Source organism: Grampus griseus, assembly GCF_964374135.1.
Source record: "Grampus griseus genome assembly, chromosome: 14".
NCBI classification, from domain to species: Eukaryota; Metazoa; Chordata; class Mammalia; order Artiodactyla; family Delphinidae; genus Grampus; species Grampus griseus.
The window spans coordinates 41,441,009-41,461,689 of NC_139008.1; the positions used below are offsets into that span (position 1 = coordinate 41,441,009).

Here is a 20,681-nt window from a genome sequence, read left to right on the forward strand (position 1 = left end):
CCAGCCTATGACCTCAGGAAACCAAAGGCAGGCAGAGACCTCGACAGCCAGCCCGCCTATACACGTGGACCGTGATGCAGAGCCCGGGGTAGCAGCAGAGACGGACGTGACGCCTTGACCTTCCTCCACCAAGCATGCCCCTGACAGCAAAGGCCCTGGGGACGTGGCCCAGAGGAGGGAGACCTTGCCCATCCCTCTGAGTCTCACAACAGCCCTTCCACGCACACACAGACCCCGAGTAAGGGAACTCAATCCCAGAGGTCCCCCTGCTGACATGGAAGACTCTGCAGAGAAAGCAGTGTGTCACTATGTATCTATGTGATGTTGGCTTTATTTTCACTTACCGTATATTCTCAAGTTGGGAAATGGGCAGGTTGTATATTCTGGGGGGAACAGGATGATAACATAATAACCTAATAACTTAAGGCACAGGGTCCCCCACAGGCCGTCCAGGCTCGGGGAGCTGCGGGGAGCTGGGAGCCGGGGAGGCAGGTACGGCCGTGCTGATGGGCTCTTTCCACTCATGGCCGTGTCCAGATACAACGCCTGCATACACCAGTGCTTCGAGAGGAGGACCAAGGGTGCAGGAAACATGGTCAACGGCTTGGCCAACAACGCTGAAATCGACGACAGCAGCAACTGCGACGCCACCGTGGTGCTACTCAAGAGAGGTAACCCTGGGGGGCTGCGTACCCCGCCAAGCCCCAGAGGGTGTGCCTGCCCCCAGGGAGGCCTCCCCCACTCGCTGCATCGGGCAGGGAGCAGGTTCATCCTGGTGATGGGCAAACTCTGAAAGCCAGTGGAAGTTCTTGGACCAAACTGCTGGGGTTGATATAGGGAAAGTGGGGAGATGGTAAAGGAGAGGAGGCCATGGCTGTCAAGGTGCTGACCCTGTCACATTCTGACTGAGTGACCGTGAAGCAAGTTACTTAACCTCTCTGAGCCTCAGTTTTCTCTTCTGCAAAATGAGGATAACTTTTGTAACAAGTTAAGGAGATAAAGTCTGCAGAATACTCCATTAATTATAGTTGTTATTAGCGTATTATTATATCCAAATTCACTTTCAGGCTACATTACCTCAGTTTCCGAGCTGCAAAATGACAGAGGAAATTACCCTTTTTTCCCCAAAGTAATGCTTACATTCAATAGATACTTATTAAGCAGCTGATACACAAAGCGATAATACAGTGCTCTCTAATCATTTTCTTTCTTCGAGGAACATGGAAAATTATCATTTATGTTTGCCTAGAATGCCTTTCATTTTTCATTTAATTTCTTTTTAACTTTCCCCTTGAAATGTGTGGGTTTATTTCTTCACAGTCCCATTTTGTTTGCTTTTCAGGCAAAACAAAAGAAATTAGAAAATCTATAGGTTATTTTCAAATACATATCTAAGTTTGAAATCTGTGGGTACTTATTAGAATTTGAAAATCAATTATTTGGTATACTTTTCTCACTAATTATATGCATAGTGAACAAAAGACTTACGAGTATTCAATGCCATCCCACGTAAGGATTTCATTTAGTTTCTTCTCTTCAGGGTAGTTCGTAACCATGAAAGGAATACTCTTAGGGAACCAAAGAGCACTACCTATTTTATTAGTCAGTGTTTCCAGAGATCATTTCGTGGTTTAGTGGCCTGGAGAACAGGAGTGAGGCCTTGGCCAGGTACCCATGAGCTGTGTGCTCGTACTGCAGCATCCACAGAGAGGGCCTTGGGCCATGACGGAAGTTATTTTCAGGCCTGCCAGCAGATCCTGACGCAAGATTTGCCCTAAGCCCCCTCTGGACTCGAGCCCAGCTCCCCACCCCTAGCCCCCGGGCAGCGCTGCTCACAGGCTGGGCCGCAGCAACGCGGGCATCCCCCCACCATGTCCTCCACCCGGACTAATGTCAGTTCTGCAGCTTTGAACAGCTCAGAATGAGCACTGCTGACATTTGAAGGGCATAAAGTGTTACGAAAGACTATTGGGGTCTTTCCCATGCCCCAGATATGAGCGGCAGGAAAAGAATCCTTTGAGGACAGAGGGGGATTCTCTTATGTTATCACTCATTCTCACCATGTTCGTGAAGGACTCTTAAATTGTTTCAGGTCATTTCAAAGAGGTATCGATGAGCCCCGTAGAAAGCAGATTTTAACTCTTCTTCCAATTTTGATCATGACAACCCTTCCAGGATGGATGAATAGTTGGATGGATGGTTGGAAGGAAGGAGGAGGGAAGGGAGGAAGGAAGCGGGGGAGGGAGGGAGGGAGGCAGGGAGAGAGGGAGGAAGGATAGATGGGTAGGTGGGAGGATAGATGAATGGATGGATGGGTGGGTGGATGGATGGATGGATGGATGGATGGTTGATTGGATGGTGGATGGATAGATGATGAATGGTCGGATGGGTAGATGGATGGATGGATGGATGGATGGATGGATGGGTGATTGGAGGGATGAAAAGGGAGGGAAGAAAGGAGGGAGGGAAGGAAGATAGGAGGAAAGAAGAGAGAGAGCAGGAAAGAAAGGAATGGAAGGAAGGTGAATGAATATCTCTTTCCTGCTCCTAGTATCAATGTTATTTTTATTTTATGTTTTTAATTTTCCCAGCCAATTTCCACCGCAAAGCGTCAGTGATCATGGTAGATGAGCTGCTGTCAGCCTACCCACACCAGCTCTCTTTCTCTGAGGCTGGTCTTCGAATCATGATCACCAGCCACTTTCCCCCCAAGACTCGACTCTCCATGGCCAGTCGCATGTTGATCAATGAGGTATCTGGGAAAGCACAGTCCATCTGCCGTGGACGGGGTGGGAAACTGGGAAGGGGAGAAAGTTTCCTGGTCTGAAGGTAGACGCACCTACCTCAGTGTTTCGCACAGTAATATCCCGCAGCCATTTCCCAACATCTTCGCTCTCTGGACCAGCTGTGCATCTTGGTCCTTGCCCCTCTCTCCACATGTCCAGAGACGTGGTCCAGCTCCCAGTTATCCAGAAAAACTCTTCTATCCCTTCTACCTACCTTCTTCTTTTTATCTTCCATCTGAATAAAGCCCTCCGATGTGAATGCACAGTAGTTGCTAAATCAAGGTTACCCTAGTTTAAAGTAATACAGAGTCTCTGACCTGAATTTTCCTGGGTGTTCCTTTCTCCAGAACGGCAGCCTCATTGACCCAGTAATCCAAACACACGTGTATGGCTTTCTCACATGTGGACCGAGGAATTCCTACAATCCGGAGGAGAACGTTAACACCCCAGCACACAGGGAATCAAGAACCCTGATAGGAAAGCAGTGCCCACCTGAGACATGGGGATTCTCCTCTGAAGGCATTTGCAAGTTCCAGTGGGTCAGAAAGATTAATCCTTCCTCCCAGAGTTGGTTATCACTTTGAGGAGTCCCTTAGAACTTCTCTGCAGAGTCTTCTGGAAGCACCTCCTTGCCAGCTGACTGGGAAATATCCCAATAGCTGGTGTTCTGGGTGTGAGGACTTGCAGCCCCTCTGGCCGTATTAGAACATGCCTTTCTTTTTCCAGAGACAAAGACTGATAAACAGCAGGGCTTATGCCAATGGGGAATCTGAGGTGGCCATCAAAATCCCGATTAAGCACACGGTGGAGAACGGGATGGGGCCCAGCAGCGCCCTGGACAGAGGTGTGAACGGGACGCGGGGGGACGACGTTGTTGCCGAGGCTGGCAACGAGACGGAGAATGAGAACGAGGACAACGAGAACGACGAGAACGAGGGCGAGGAGGACGAAGAGGACGAGGAAGGGCCGTACACGCCGTTCGACCCCCCCTGTAAGAGGTCCCGCGTCTGGGCTGGGCTGGGCTGGGCTGTGGGGTCTGGAGCTATTTTGAGGCTGCTGAGTTGATGCCCTTGACTTGGGTGACCTCTCTGATTTTAAATTCAAGGAAATATCTCTGTATGACGTAGAAGTATTTATGTTAATTTTTTTTTTTTTTTTTTTTTTTTTTTTTTTTTGCGGTACGCGGGCCTCTCACTGTTGTGGCCTCTCCCATTGCGGAGCACAGGCTCCGGACGCGCAGGCTCAGCGGCCATGGCTCACGGGCCCAGCCGCTCCGCGGCATGTGGGATCTTCCCAGACCGGGGCACGAACCCGTGTCCCCTGTATCGGCAGGTGGACTCTCAACCGCTGCGCCACCAGGGAAGCCCTATGTTAATTTTTACAGCGGATAAGACTCTATTGTAGGGGTCCAAAGATGACCAAGATGGTGACACTCGGTCATGGGCTGAAATGTGGGCATTTCGAGGAGTCTCTCCCTCAGCTGTTCCTCAGGGTCGCCTGGAGCTAAGGAGGAAAGCCTGTGACCCCGTTGGCCAGGCACATGGTGCTGGGGGGAGAAGGGCTTCACCCACCCCGTTGCAGTTGGTGGGAGGCTGTCCTGGCAAAGCCAGCCCTGGGGGCCCAGCAGCCCTCCCAGGCGGCCTTTGCTCTTCCCTCATCCCCATTCAGGCCCCACCTGTCCCAGGACCTGCTGTTTCCAGGATGGGCACCACAGGGGATGCACACCTGGGTAGACAGTGCCTAAATCACACCGGGGGGCTGGCCCAGGGAATCCCCCGGCTCCTTGACGGGTGGAGGCACAGGCGGAGGCTGGTAAAGCTTTCAGGACCCTGGCCACCAGGGCAGCGTCCTTCTCCCCGACTGCGGCCTCCAGCAAAGACTTGGCTGTTCCCGCAGCCTTGTCCCCCAGCCCTACCCATTAGGGGAACGGGTGGACCAAACCCAAAGAATTCTGCTAGACCTTCCGGAAGTTTCTGGCTGTTTCAAGAAAGAGTGCGATGGTCCAATTCGCATTCATTGCCAAGTGTGTGAAGTTTAATTAGCCTGTGTGTCTTCTCTAAGGTGCTGGGATGCATGGCGGCTGTAGGTTTTCAGGCGGGAGTGCTGGTTCCACGTGAAAGGCCGTTTAATGGTGAGGCGTGGGCACAGGGTATCAGAGTCGCATGTTACTTTTGGACGCAGGCTCCTTCTCTACCCCTCTTTGTGTCCAGGGACAGCAGGTAAAGCTCAGGGGGGCACCGGGGCCCCCTCAGGGCTCCTGAGACCTCAACCTGGTCAAGGGCTGACCAAAACTAACTAGAAAATACCCACCCAGATTCCTAGACCCCAAACTCCAGAATCGCCCACCCAGAATTAAATCATTACTTGTTAGTAGCTTATCTTGCTAGAAAAAACTATCCTGGTTCTTTATCCATTTTGCCACCTTTGGCAACATTTCTTAGCAACCTTCCTATCGCCCAGGACAAACACATATTAAGGATGAAATGACCAGACCCCCCGCTCCTCCTTCATAAGGCCTTGTGTTCATTTTCTACTGCTTTGTAACAAATGAGAACAAGCCTCGCGGCTTAAACCTGTTGGTTTGCTCGGGTTCTGGGGGTCAGAAGTCTGGCGTGGCCCGGCTGGGTGTTCCGAGGCTCACAGGGCCGTGATGGAGGTGGGTGGACAGGGCTGTGGGCCTTCCTAGAGGCCCCGGCACACTCGGGTTCCTGGCAGGAGTGGGTTCCTGGTGGCTGCAGGGCTGAGTCTGTCTCTTCCTCGTGGCTGTCACCGGGGCTGCTCCCTGCGCCAAGGCCACCGCCTTCTGCTCCCGTGGCCCCTCATCTAGCAAACCAGCACCGTGTGTTGCATCTGGTCCTCCCCACACTCCCCACCCCTCTAGCCTCCCCTTCTGCTTCCAAGGGCTCCCGTGATGGGTCATGACCTGCCCGTCTGGAGGTCAGCTCTGCCCTAGAGCCTAGCACCGTTAGGGCTGGTGGTTCATCCTTCCCGCAGGCTGTGAAAGCTGGGGCACAGACCTTGGGGGCCACACCTGGAATTCCGCCTCCCCCAGCCCATGTTTTTAGAGTTCACAGTCAGCAGCCCGCAACCAAGCTCCAGGAGCGCTTACTTGGCTAAAGTCTTACCCCGACGAAGGAAGCCGTGAGGCCAGTTGACGAGTTTGTAAGTGGCTGGCGCTGTGCTGGCCCTGGAGCCCAGGAGCCCACGTGCACCCCTCCGGGAAAACATCAGAGCCACGTGTGTGAGAGCAGACAACCCTCATCACTCAGTGAGACAGAGGGGCCCCCTGTGGGTCACGTGTTCCCTGTTCCTCACCTGGACGAGGTACACCCCAGACCTAACTGTGAGGCTTCGGGGTATCTTGCACTTCTGCTCCCCACCCTTGCCCCTGGGATTAGCATGCAGATGTGGAGGCCCCAGGGCCTTCTCACGTGTTGGGAGACATGGCTGCAGGTGTGGGCTCAGGCACCCCCCTCAGGCACCCTCTGTCCTTTGGAAGCACAGGTCTGCAAGGAGGAGGGATGTTGTGCGTGGTCCTGCCACCCCAGGGGTCTCGGCTTCACCCCAGGGCCCCAAGGTGCTGAAACCAGAAGTGGGATCCTGAGTCCCCCTACACCAGCCCTTCTCACCTGGGCATCCTTGACAAAGGGTGGGCTCTGATTCGGGAGGGCCGGGTGCGGCCCGAGATTCTGCGTCTCTAACAGGCCCTCAGGTGATGCCGATCTGCTGGTCCATGGGCCACCGCAGGTGGCGGGGGCTAGAGGCCCACGGTCCCACCAGCCATCTTCACGGTTCCTCTGTGTCGCCGGGAAGCCTAGGTCAGGGCCTGGTTCTGCCTCTGAAGTGGAGGATGGGCTTGTCCGATTGTGGCCCCCTGTCCTCCACCAGCTGCTGAGAAACCCCGTTCCCGGGCCTGGAACCTCCATTCGAGGCTGGGGGCTGAGTGTCCGGCCAGGCCTTCCCCTGGGAAGGGACGCTTCGTCCCAGTGGTGAGTGGGTGGAGGCCCTCAGGCCAGCAGAGGGCCCTTGAGGGTCCTCTCAGGCCAAGTTCCTTCGGCCTGAAAAAAGCCCCTCCACTGGGTGAGGATGTGTTTCCCTCCCACGGGAATCCTGCAGGGGCCTGGGTTCCCTGTGTTTCTGCCACCAGTGCTTGACTAGAGTGTGTATAATGAACAAGTAAGTAACTGTGTGGGAGTGTGTAAACAGACGCATATATAGGACATGTGTGTCTATGTGTGTATGTGCATATATGTACTCTGTGCACATGTATGATTGAGTTAATGTGTGCATGTAACATGGTTTATATATACTGTATACCTTTAATATAGTGTATATTAATACACGAATATTTACACATAGTTAACATATCGTGTATTATATAATAAATACACCTATATTAACACATGTTTATGTGCATATAACATACATATAGGTTGCATACATGTATTTATTATATATACCTATGCATAGTGTATGTATCTATATGTCTACATACATATAAATTGTACTTATATTCTTACCTCTTATGAGAAGAAAGTCTTCTTACTACTGACTGACAGAAAGAGAAACAGTTACATGTGTATGGAGGTAAATACACTTCCCTGGAGCGCAAACTGAAACAAAATACACCAAAATATTAGTATGTTTATCCTAGGTGAAATTATTTTTTGTTTTCTCTACACTTTCCATTTTAACACAATGTGCATTTTTATTGCCTATATAATTAGAACAAATGTATATACTTAGTTCTGGGTCTGCAATACTGAGCAATGACTTTTCCTCCGTCTGACAGTATTAAGCTTCCTAAAAAGCTTGGTCAGCACTATATAACTCAGTATAGTCTCAACTGGTCTCAAAGCAGTGACCATTTCATAATACATAAAAATACTGAATTGCTATGTTGTGCATCTGCAACTAATGTCATATTGTATGTTAATTATAACTCAGTAAAATTAAAAATTAATAAAAGTTTTAAAATAAATTTTTAAAGGACTATAACTTGGGAACAAGTTCTCTGCTTTTTAGGAAGAGTGATGCTCAACGGGGTGCTCTGTGCTCAGAGTCCTAAGCTCACGCCCTTGCTTCATCCCCTGACTTTCTGGCTGATTTTGAAAACATCACATAATCGCTGCGACATCAGGTTCAGGTGCAGGGAGTGGTGTTTTGTTAATTCGCTGCTATGTGCTCAGCACCTGAAGCAGTGCCCGCACAGAGCGGTGTAGTGGGCGTTCACTAAATATTTGTTAAATTGATGAATAGACCTACCCACCACAGACCACATGACAATGGAACAAAAGATGGGAAAATGTCCAGAAATACTGGCTGAAAGAAGAAGGGATACAGTTTTTACCCCTTTGTTCAGAAATAGAAATTTCGACGATCCTTACCTGAACGCTCCTGGTGCTCGAAATCACATAAAAAGCACATTTCTGCATCACTTGGTGTGTTTGAGGAGTTACACTTGTTATATTACATTTAAAGGCTTGTTGCAGAATTTCTGTTTTGTTGTTGTCAGAGTGGAGCTGTAAGTTAAAGAAAACATATCATTTTTAATGATAGTGAAAACCGTTTTCTAGATACAATGCCCTTCCAGTGTCAAGTCAGAATTTTTAAAGCAGCTGTATTTTAAATGAACCAAGTGTCTCTCTCTCTCCCTCCCTCCCTCCCTCCCTCTCTCTCTCTCTCTCTCTCTCTCTCTCTCTCTCTCTCTCTGTCTCTCCCTCCCCCTGGGAGGGCATTAGGAGGACCGGGTGGTCAGTGAGGGGATGCCGAGGGCCCCAGGTGCATCCATCCCTTATCACCACAGTGCAGGCTTTAGGAATGTGTGGAATTCCAGGAAGCATTTGGGATCCTAGGATCTGGCTGTGTTCTGGATGGTGCAGCATTTGAAAGCCCCTCACAGAAAGCTCCCAGACAGCCTGGTTGCTTTGTAATCCAGCCAGGCACAGCCAGTGTTCTCATTGTTCACTCACCACCTCCAAACCTTAAATCTAAACAGATGCATAGCAGCTAATGGAGAGACACTCCTCCTTTCTTACAAATGTGTTCTCTTTGCTTTATTGCGCACCTGTAAGTGGGATGCCCTTAGATTCTCAAAAACAGATAGTTTCCTTTGGTCCGTCTGATTAGATTGTTCGTAGTTATGTCATTACTGTTGATACTAATACGTATGGAGCATGTGATGTGTGCCCTGCACTGTTCGTGGCATCAAAACAGAGTGATGAACAAGTTGGAGAAAACACTCGTTCTTATAGAGTTTATATTCTAGTTTGGGGGCAGCTGAAAATAGTGAGGAAACAAATAAACCTGTTAATTTCAAATAGAAAACATTTGCTATGAAGCAGATAAATGCAGGTGATGGGAAAGCAAGGAGTGGGGTGGGAGGGGATCTCAGACTGGGTGATCTGAGGGGTCTGGTGACATTTGTGTTGGGAGGTCACCTGCTCAACAGGACAGACACAGCCACAAGCTCTATCCAGAGGGAACCACAGATGCAAAGTCTCTGAGGCAGAAGGAGGCTTGGAGCCAGGGGAGTGTGTAAGCAGGGGGAGTGGCGGACAGGAGCCAAACCAGTCAATGATTTGCCTTGCGGGAAGATGTGGTTTTACTCTGAGGGCACTGGAAGCCAGTGGAAGGTTCTAGAACAGTTTGCTTTCTGAGACTCTGGCTGTCAGTGGCACGCAGATGGAGGTGGGGCAGGTGAGGGAGCTGGGAGTCCCCTTAGGAAGCCAGGTCTTCAGCCAGGTCATAGATGGAGGACCTGGTCCAGGGAGAGGCCATGGGGATAGGAGGATGCAGACGGATCGAGTTCCCTGGGCAGGTGGCCAGGGTTGAGGTGGGGAATGAAAGAATGGAAAGTCAGGAAAGATTCTGAGGGTTTTGAGTCCAGTAACGTGCAAACTTATGTTGCCCCAATCCCTGTCCTAATGGTTCATTTAATTCTGCCAGCAACCCTCAAGCTCAGTGTTTCTGTGTCCACATTTTACAGATGAGGAAACTGAGGCTTAGGGAATTTAAGTAACTGAGGTACTCGACTCCGGCAGAACGGGTTCTGGACCCAGCGCTGTCTGATGAGAAAGCCCCCATCTCCCCCTAGAGACCACCCTGCCGTCCAGGGAGACCAGGGGCCAAAAGTGGTGTTGTGTAACTTTACTCTGCAGTTTTCCTCTTAAATAGTTTTAGGAACCTGTTTGGAGACTGGTAAGAGACGTATGAATAAGTGCTGGATGCTAGCATAAAATTATAAAATAAATTGTAAAATTATAAAATAAATTTTATTCATACTGTTCAAAATGTAATTTTAAAAATACCTCCTTAACTCTGGAGGGAATATAAAACGGAATAATCATTTTAGAAAACAGTTTAGTGTTTCTTACAAAGTTAAATAAACACCCACCCTATGACTCAGCAATTCGACTCCTGGCTCTTTGCCCAAGAGAAATGGAAACAAGCCCGCAAAAAGACTCCTACAAGAAAGCTCCCTGCCTCTTTCCTTGTAATACCTGAAAACTGGCAACAACCCAAATCCCCTCCACGGAAGAATGGATAAACAAATCGTGGTGTATTCACAGGATGGGACACTACAGAGCAATTAGGAATGAATTGCACATGAATGAAACTCAGAAAACATTATGTTGAATAAAAGAAGGTAGACACAGAAAAAAATACAATATGATTTCATTTATTTGAAGCTGGAGAACAGGAAAAACGAATCTATGGTGGTAGAGGGGTGGGATGTTGACCAGGATGCACACAGAGAACTTTCTGGAAGATGGAGATCTTGATATTTCTTTTTAGAGGTGAGTTAGCACTTAAGCAGGACGGTAATAATGGCCAAAGGAGAACTACTGTGTTTCTCAAATCTGAGGCTACAGGAACTCGTGGTAATGTTGTCACCAAAATAAGCATTTATGGGTGTCTTTGATACTCAGCACTCAGGCAGCACTCAGAGATGGTAGGATCAGGTCATCACTGACAGATCCATCATCTTGTCCATGGCAGTAAGTAGTTAGAGCCAGGCAGCAATTATGGATTTGCAAATCCATAGCAGCTTGGGATGTGGACACTCAAGTGGTGTTTTGACAACCTTGAGAGCTTTCAGATGGTCTTTCAAGATTTCAGCAAGTTGACAGAGGATGTTGATCAATTCCACTAGGTGGCGCCGTGCCCGCTGACGCCTTAGAATCTGGGAAGATGTAGCTGCCTGTCCATGGGGAGAAGGACCCAGAGACAGCTGGCGGTCTCTACCTCCCCTCCCCCACCTCCACCCCGACCCCTCACTCTCCCCCCACCCCGTTTGTATCCTGAGACTCCTCCTCATCCTTTTCCACCTGGCTCCAGTTGCCTGAGTAGCAGGTGGCAGTGGATAACTTTTTATTCCGCTTGGTTTTGTTGCTGGTGGAAAGCCATTTGAGTCTACCGGGAAAAGAGCAACATGGTCGGGCTTATTTCACAGGCCTTCCGTTAGGATGTAAATGTCTGGGGACAGCCGTGCAGAGGGTGGAGCAGAGACATGTAGCTCGCTGATTTATTTTTTTTTCTTTTTGCCTTTGTTGTTTTCCCAGCTGGCAAACTGGAAACAGTGAAATGGGCGTTCACCTGGCCCCTGAGCTTTGTCTTGTACTTCACTGTCCCCAACTGCAACAAGCCCCGCTGGGAGAAGTGGTTTATGGTGACCTTCGCTTCCTCCACGCTGTGGATCGCAGCCTTCTCCTACATGATGGTGTGGATGGTGAGTCCAGGACCCCGTGCAGTGCCGGACCTCTTCAGAGAGAAATACTCTCAACCAGAGGGGAGTAGGCGCAGGGGTTTCAGCCCAGTAACTGTATCAGTCAGCTGTCGCTGCAACACACTGTGTAACAACCAGCCCTAAATTCCGTGGTTTAGAATCACAAGACTTTATGCGCCTGCTCACATGTCGACAGGTAGACCATAGAGTAACTGATCTTAGAGGGCACTGGCTAAGCAATCTGCTTCCAACTCCAGTGTGGTTACCTTTGATTCAGGCAGCAGGTGGGGTTCATGTCTACTCCGTGTGTGTGTGCTCATTTTCTTTGGACCAGTGGCTACCTGGGGAATGTCTTCTCACGGTGGATCATTGGAATGCAGGAGGGCAAGGGCAAACACAGGTGCCTCCCAGGCCCTTGGCTTGAGACTTCCACCCACACTCCATCAGTCAAGCCCGACATCCATGGAGTGGGGGAAATATACTCCACCCGCTCTAGTGGAAAGACCAGCAGGGTCACAGGCAGCCAGCGTGGAGGAAGGGTGGGAGGCATGGGGGGGCTGACAATCCCATCCATCATAGTCACTCCTCATCTCCGCTCAGTTTCTTCAACCAGAAAATGAAGTCATTGGACCAGGTGAATGCTCAAGTGTCCCTTCTGAAGCTGCAACAATGATTCAAGGATTGGCATGGATTGAGGGACCATTGCTCAAAAGAGCCTCTGCCCCAAAGCCCTTCCAGGAAACCCAGCCACCCAGAGTGCACTTCCCGTCTATGACTCCGGTTTCTAACTGAGGAGTGAACCTAATTCATTAGAATTGGAGTTGGGCAGAAATTAAAAGCCATGACAAAGTTATGTGCCTGTAATCATGCTTGAGCATCAGGTAGAGATGCAGTATAAATTCTGGAGAATTACACTCAAGAGCTAAAAAGAGGTTCTGAAAAGATTATTTTAGAGGTAATAACAAATGTGTAAACCTGACCCAATTAACTCGTAATTATCCCGTGCCTTCAACATCACAGACAAATAATTATCCCGTGCCTTCAACATCACAGACAAATAATTATCCCGTGCCTTCAACATCACAGACAAATAATTATCCCGTGCCTTCAACATCACAGACAAATAATTATCCCGTGCCTTCAACATCACAGACAAATAATTATCCCGTGCCTTCAACATCACAGACAAATAATTATCCCGTGCCTTCAACATCACAGACAAATAATTATCCCGTGCCTTCAACATCACAGACAAACAGATAATTTTTTTTCAACCCAAGTCTTATAGCCGGGGGTTTCTCCTTCATCCTTTGTTCATTGAAGTTTTTATTTGACACATTCATTGGGTGCCAGGTTTGGGGAATAGCATTGGTGTCCCTGAACTCCGGGTGGCCCAGTGGTTTTCTCTGAAGTCCACTAACACGCGAAGTAGCCGACAGATCCGAGGTTCGCCCTCCTTCTGTTTGCCTCCTTCCACTCTGGGGGAGGTTCTGAGAAGCCCTGAGAAATGGCCAGGAGTAAGCGGGAAACCAGGAGAAGCCCCTGAGAGTTGGTCCAGCCACCCGGAGAATCACTTCCCCCAAACGCCAGCCTCAGCCGTAACCATGGTAACCACAGTAACAACGGGGCGAGGGCAGCGGCCCCTTCCCAGGCCAAGCCCCATGGAGCCAAACCAATTCCTGCAGAGACCCCGCTGAGGGTGAGAAAGGAAATACAAGGATGCTTGCAGCTCCATTTCACAAAAGGCTCCAGAACAGACAGAAGAAACGCTGTGTTTCTGCTCTCGCTTTCCTCCCTGGAGAGGGGAAAGCAGAGAACCCGAGGCCACCCCAAATTCAGTTCAGCACCGGATGGAAATGACATGCATTCCCTGTTTGAAAGGGACCAAGCCAGGCATCCCTACGGATTTAACTAACATCCCCCAAACCTTTGGACGGGGAGGGAGTGAGGCCAGGCTCCAGCGCAGGGGTCCCAGAGGAGCTGGGAGGAGTGGGCTACTTACCATAGCCCATTTGCATTTCTTGTAATTTTACAGAAAGTGAGGGAGGGCACGTGGCATCCCACAATGACCTCGTCGGTTCGCCTCCTGCAAGTTTTTCTCTCCTGAAGCCTGCGGACCCGGGATGGGTCTCTTTCCACTTACTCACTTTTGCCACTCGCCCCTCCTCACGCCTTCTCACCCACTGCTTTCCTCCCAGTTTGCCCATCTGGAAACTGGGGGCCAGAATGGGCTCATTTAATGGGATGGAGGCACTGCCTCCTCGTCAGCTGTTCTTCCTCCAGCTAAGCCCCTCCTGTGTAAATAGAGGTGCTGCCGGTGCCAACGGGCGCAGCCTGAATGCCCGGGTGGGAATGTCCCCCCACCCCGGGCCACTCCCCAGTGCATGGGCCTTGGGTGATGCCTCCGTGTCCTCGTGGGAAGAATGCAGATAAGCACCTACTCCCTGGGGTTGTGGTGAGAATGGAATAAGTTAAAGCCCAGGAGCATCACTCAGCACTAACAGAAGTGCCTGAGTACTAGATAAACGTAAGCCACTGTGGGGCAGAGGGCGACGTGGGCAGAGGTGACATCCCCAGGCTTCCAGCAAGAGAGGAAAGGAATCAGCTGCTTATGGCTTTTCCTACAAGGCTGGATGGTGTGAGTCAGCCCCTTCCCAGCTCCTGTAAAGTCTCATTATGCAGCCAGCATGGGACGTGGACACTTGCGTTCCCAGCACAGCATGGCAGCCATCCGTCTGGGTTTCCCAGGAACATCCTGAGTTCAGATACTGTCCCTGTATTGCCTTTTCCCAGAAACCCTGTTTCTCCTCCCTCAGGCCGCCTGCCTCACCCACAGGAACAAGTATGAGAGGCCAGTCTTTGGTTGGAGAGCATGGGCTCCGTAACTGCACCCCGGTCCCCTGCCAGCAGCCCCGTCTGCGCCCTGAGATGTTCCTCATCCGTCTGTCTTGATACAGAGAGCAGACGTGGCCCCCAGAGAGACTGCCCAGATTGCAGACTTTTCAGCTTTTTGCTGGGAGGGTCTGCGGGCAGGTGGGGCTGCTGCCAGCCCTCAGCTCTCCTCTTCCCGCCTCTCCCAGGTCACGATCATCGGGTACACGCTGGGGATTCCTGACGTCATCATGGGGATCACCTTCCTGGCAGCCGGAACCAGCGTGCCCGACTGCATGGCCAGCCTCATTGTGGCCAGACAAGGTGTGACCCCGAATGGGGCGGGGCTGGGACACGAAGGCAGGACTTCCTACTTGGGGGGCGGGGGGAGGTCACAGGGCAGTTACCAGGGCACCAAATCCCAGCTGGGAAGGAGCACTGGGCTGCTTCAGTGCCACGCTGGTCAAAAGGCTTCCTGGCATCAGAATAACAAGGAAACAAGCCAGAGGTCTACCCTCAAGGAAGGCAGAGACGCTTCCTGGGTCGCACCCACATCCTCTCTGGAGGTTGTATTACTTCTGTTATTAAAAATAGTAATAAAGGGCTTTCCTGGTGGCGCAGTGGTTGAGAGTCCACCTGCCGATGCAGGGGACACGGGTTCATGTCCTGGTCCAGGAGGATCCCACATGCCGTGGAGCTGCTGGGCCCGTGAGCCATGGCCGCTGCGCCTGCGCGTCCGGAGCCTGTGCTCTGCAGTGGGAGAGGCCTCAACAGTGAGAGGCCCACGTACTGCAAAAAAAAAAAAAAAAAAGTAATAAAGACAATGTTGGCCAACCTTTGCCATCAACTGAACAGAGCAGTTTAAGCACATGATGTTACTTCATAACTCTATGAGATAGAGACAATCATATATGCACTTTGTGGATGAGGAAACTGAGGCTTCAAGAGGACAGACCCCATAGCCTAAGGTTTACCCACTGCAGAACCCCTCAAAGTGCCAGCTGCCAGAGGTCACTCTTCAGTGTATGACAGACCCTTCCTCCCTCAAAACCAAGGTCCCAGTTCACCTGCCCCGCCCTAGGTGGATGCCCCCTGGATGGCCGTGCACCTCCCAGCCCCCACTCTAATTTATGGGCCTGATTTGTGCGGGAGGAGACTGGTTTTCAGCAAACACAGCCTGTGGCTCCCGGCCTTAGCACAGTGCCCTTCACTGGTCCTTGTGGAATTCTGCTGGTTACATTATTTTCCTTAATGTTGCTCAGTTATTTAGAAGAAGAATTGGATACAGCGTAGAGCAGATGGGTGATGACACTGAACCATGGGTTCAGTGAACCGTGGGTCGGTGAACTCAGGAGCCCTTTATAGACTGCTGAGTTTATTTCTTTCTATAGGATGCTTCAGAATTTTTGGAACCATAGTTGGTTTTCAAATTACATTTAAGCTCAGCAGTTCAATAGAATGTATATTTCATCCTGTTCTATTGAAAAAATGCACACAAAAAAAGAAAATGTGTATTCAATAGACTATTTTACAATCTGTGTCATCCTACAGTGATGGATGGCCTGGGAGAGACCCGGGCACGTGGGTCTCTGGCTGTCAGACCAGGGGCTCGAGAGAGTCATTGGGGGCCAGGGCACCGCCCAGGGACCACCTCCCTCACTCAGGTAATCTCTTGTCCTCGCAGGCATGGGGGATATGGCCGTGTCCAACTCCATCGGGAGCAATGTTTTTGACATCCTCATTGGCCTCGGGCTCCCCTGGGCCCTGCAGACCCTGGCTGTGGATTACGGATCCTACGTAAGTGGTTTTTCTGCTTTTCGTGGCCTCGGCCACTGTAACTGTGTCTCAGGGCAAAGGAGGTGTGGGAACTCTCACGTGGAGGGGAAAACAAATTCTCCTGGCCAGGTTCTCGCGAGGTCAGGCTCATGTGGGAACACTCAGGACTTGAGAGCAGAGCTGGTAGGCGGTTTCTGGGGAGGGACTGATAGTAGATATTTTAGGCTTTGCCACCCGGACGGTCTCTGTCACAGTTGTCATCAGCTCTGTTGTGGTGGCCTGAGGCGGCCACGTATGATGGCAAGTGGATGAGCTTGGCTGTTTCAGTCCAACTTTATGTATAGAAACTGAAATTTGAATTTCAGATAATTTTCACATGTCATGATACATTATGATTCTTTCGAATCTTTTCAACCAATGAAAAACGTAAAAACCCTTCTTAACTCACGGGCTGTGCAGAAACAGCCAGGGGGCCAGGTTTGTCCCATGGGATTTGTTTGGCATGCAAAACATTTTTATTCATGAAGGAAGGGCACAAAATACCCGATGCTGTCTCTGCCAGGGACCTGGCAACAGTCAGACCCCACAGTGATGGCCCCCGCGCTCCTTCTCAAGGCTAAGCCGGCTGTGACTCCAGGTGGATTTGCAGGTGGGTGACACGGGCGGTCCAGGTAGATTTCAGGGCTCTTTCCCAGCTTCCCAAAGTGTCCCTCCTCTGCTCATGGGCACTTCTCTCCCAGACACTGTCCAAAGATGGAAGGAGAAACTACAGTTTCTCTCTGTATCTGGAAGAAAACAGTATTATTTATGCCTCTGAAGTTTTCACACCCAGCCCAACGTCGGGTGCTACTCTAAATGTGTTACTGAGCGTTGCTTCAGTCTGTCTGTGTAATGTGTTGTCAGTAAGTGTATTTTCTGAAGAAAATATGGTGGCTCATTTTATCAGATGATGTTTGTCTCCGAGTTGCGTCACTCATGGCTGTTTCAGGTAGGGAAGGTGTGTCCGGTGATGAAATTGAAATCCATGCAGAAAGGCCGCACGTTTTTGGTTCATTTGAAGCTACCTGTTGGCAGAGAGGTTTCACCAAAGGGTAAAGATAAGCACAAGAAGTTGGAAGGAAGCAGAACGTGTCCTAAGAGGCCGAGATCTTTCCTCTGCTGTCTATGAAATTGCGGGATGACGTGGTGAGAGAGGACGCATTACATTACCTCGGGGGGTCTGGGAAGGCTCCTTACAAGAGGTGACTGTGAGTTAAAGTCTGAATAACTAGAGAGAGACAACCATGGGAAAATTGGGGCAGGGCAGAGCAAAAGCATTGCAGGCAGAAGGAACAGCCCGTGCAAAGGCCCTGAGGCAACAGTGCACTTGGCCTGTTGGAGAGAAGGAAGGGATTCAGGGTAAGTGGAGCAGAGTGAGCCTGGGGGCTCGTGGCCTGAGATGCGCTTGTGGGACAGGCAGGCCCAGATCATGTGGGTGCTCGTTTGACAGTTAATAAAAAATAACAACATTCAAACTGACGTGATATATGGATTTACAAAATGATGTTTTTGATGACTTTTATGAGAGATTCAGCAGCATGAGTTTTTTTTTAACTGTGTTTTAACTGATCTTTCTTTAATTACCAGAGAGACTGCGTATTCTTTTTTACATGTATTGGCCTTTTGGGTTCTTCTTTAGGATAATTATCTCTTTATGCGCTTTACCCAATTTTCCATTAGAGGTGACTGTGTTTTTTGTGGGTGAGTTGATTTTTTTTTTCATTTTTTTCCCTTAATAATTTTTTTAAAATTTATTTTATTGAAGTACAGTTGATTTACAATGTTCTGTTAGTTTCTAGTGTACAGCAAAGTGATTCAGTTGTACCTATATATACATTCTTTTTCATGTTCTTTTCCATCATGGTTTATCACAGGATATTGAATATAGTTACCTGTGCTATACATTAGGACCTTGTTGTTTATCCATCCTATATATAATAGCTTGTATCTGCTAATCCCAAACTCCCACTCCATCCCAACCCCGTTCTCCCTCCGCCTTGGCAACCACAAGTCTGTCCTCTATGTCTGGAGTCTGTTTCTGTTTCATAGATATGTTCATTTGTGTTGTATTTTAGATTCCACATATAAATGGTATCATATGGTATTTGTCTTTCTCTGTCTGACTTACTTCACTTAGTATGATGGTCTCCAGGTCCATCCATGTTGCTGCAAATGGCATTATTTCATTCTTTTTAGTGGCTGAGTAATATTTCATTGTATGTATGTACCACATCTTCTTATCCATTCATCTGTTGATGGACAAATGTCCATTGGGTTACTTTCATGTTTTGTCTATTGTAAATAGTGCTGCATGAACATAGGGGTGCATGTATCTTTTTGAATTAGAGTTTTGTCTGGGTATATGCCCAGGAGTGAGTTTTAATCCTGGGCCCTAAGCCCAGGAAGAAGGACCACTTAGCCTAGGCTGACTGTAAGGTAAACAGATGCTCACCAGAGGCCAGCCCTTCAATGGTCCCCCATCAGTGCTCCCAAAACACCATGCCCCCCCTGACCATCTGCTGTCTCGGATATTACACAGAGCTATGCTAGCACCCTTTAGACTCACAGCCCCTGAAGGTGCCCTGCACTTCCCCTGCTGGAGTCTTTCCTCCTGCAAACTCTGACTCAGATGCACATACTCCCCGTCACTCTTCCCACTTGAAATGATGTTCCTCCCTCCAGGTCTGTCGCAAATGCCACTTCATTCAGGACTCCTCCCTGGACCCTACCACCCCCCACCGCCGCCAAATGGGATCTCTCTCCACAGCCTTTATTTCTGCCTCACTCACGGCTCGTCCTAAATCTGTGAACTTGCTTCATCTTATCCCATGTTAAGTGGCATGTAAGAGAGACACTGAAGAAATGTCATCCAGGTTGACACCTGAAGGAGCATCAACCATTGGGTGGTCACAGGATTCCAGATAATCTTTCCAAGATTCCTAAGAGTGCCATTGTTGTCAGTCAGAATCTGATGAATGGACTCACATCAACCAAATTCACGAGAGTTTGATGTATATGCTAGAATGCCAGCAGATGGTACTAACATACCCAAGTGCCAGATAGAAAGCATACTTATTCCCGATGACTTGCGCTCTGTTTTCCTGGAGAAAGATCTTATGGGGGAGGTATCTGGGGAGCCCCATGACCACCTTCAAGTTCACTGACTCACCAGGAGTACTCATGGGACTCAACAGCAGGTCATAGTCACAGCTAAGTTTTATTAGAGCAAAGGGTTTAGAGTAAAAGCCACAGGCAAATAAGATGCATCAGGAGAAGTCCAGAGAGGTCAGGTGCAGGCTTCCAAGTCCTGCCTCACTACAGGGCCACGTGCAGGAGATGGAGTCTGAGGCTCTCTGGAGGGCTGATCAGGTAGACACACTCCTGCAACATGTACAGCCGTGATCACAAAACTCAGATTCCCAGCACAGACACCAGGTACACATCGTAAAGCTTGCCGAACATCCTGCCAAGCTGGTCCAGTGTGCCCCGTCGCTTCCAGTGTGCACACCAACATCATCAGTCAGTGACATGAAGAACATTCCAAGGGCCTGAGAGTTCTAGGCTCCACTGGAGGCAAGCAGGATTGAATAACCAGACCTGTTACATTGATACCTTCCCCACGGAAGGTCAAGTTAGAATTTTATTTCTCAGAATAAGCATTGCTACTACTCTATTACAAATAACCACAGAATCTCTCTGGGGTAGCCCAACGAAGGTTTATTTCTTGCTCAAAATCTGCTGCAGTTGTTTCTATCCTGGCAGCTCCCATGGACGCTTCAAGCAGAAACTCAGGGATTGAGGTTTATTCCATCAGGTGGTTCTACCATCGTGGAGTCCTTCTCCAGCGGGCACTCAGAAAGCCGAGAGGGCAAGGGCACGGAGGATGGCGCAGATCGGTTTTGGATGAGGCCTGGAAGTGGTCCATGTCCTGGCTGCCCCTACCCACTGTCCAGATAAGTCATACGTTCCCGTCTGGCTATAAGGGAGCTCCAGGTTATTAGTTGAACTGTGTACCCAGGAAGGAGTGGAGACGCGGATGAGTCCTGCAGTCCAGGGTGTCCGGTTGAGAGTGGAGTCCAAACAGGAAGGATTTGCTGGATAACCTTCTGCTGGGGCTGCTGAGCTGCTGCCGTCCGAGCGTCCACCCATATCGTAGGGCCTGTCTCTCTGCCGCCCCGAGCTGCCCCCTCCACTCCAGCCATGCTGAGTGCACTGACTAACCCTGCCTCTGAGCTCCTTTTCCTGGGTCCCGTGTGGACCACCTCCCTTCTGGTTAACACATCTTTTCTGTACTTAATCTGAGAACAGTATTTTCCACAGTGTTGACACTCTCATTAAAGCCTCGCTGCTTCCTTTCAGTGCAAGTCACCTTGATTCTGTTTTGCCATTCCTAAAATAATCTCTCGGGTTTTTCCTACAGTCCACGAATCTGAACTTTACGTTTTTCTTCCTTTTCTCTGATTATAAAAATAGCTCATGGT

General features: G+C 49.6%; 1 protein-coding gene across 1 annotated transcript in view; it reads left to right on the top strand.

The window, feature by feature from the left end:
• SLC24A3 (solute carrier family 24 member 3) overlaps positions 1-20,681 on the top strand; it is a gene marked incomplete at both ends in the record, with an annotated part of 460,181 nt that overhangs the window by 422,444 nt on the left and 17,056 nt on the right. The window contains 6 exons of the mRNA XM_082669843.1: positions 538-671; positions 2,592-2,752; positions 3,513-3,777; positions 11,351-11,517; positions 14,595-14,709; positions 16,070-16,182. Coding sequence (XP_082525969.1) covers positions 538-671; positions 2,592-2,752; positions 3,513-3,777; positions 11,351-11,517; positions 14,595-14,709; positions 16,070-16,182 — 955 coding nt within the window. The remainder of the gene's footprint in view (positions 1-537; positions 672-2,591; positions 2,753-3,512; positions 3,778-11,350; positions 11,518-14,594; positions 14,710-16,069; positions 16,183-20,681) is intronic.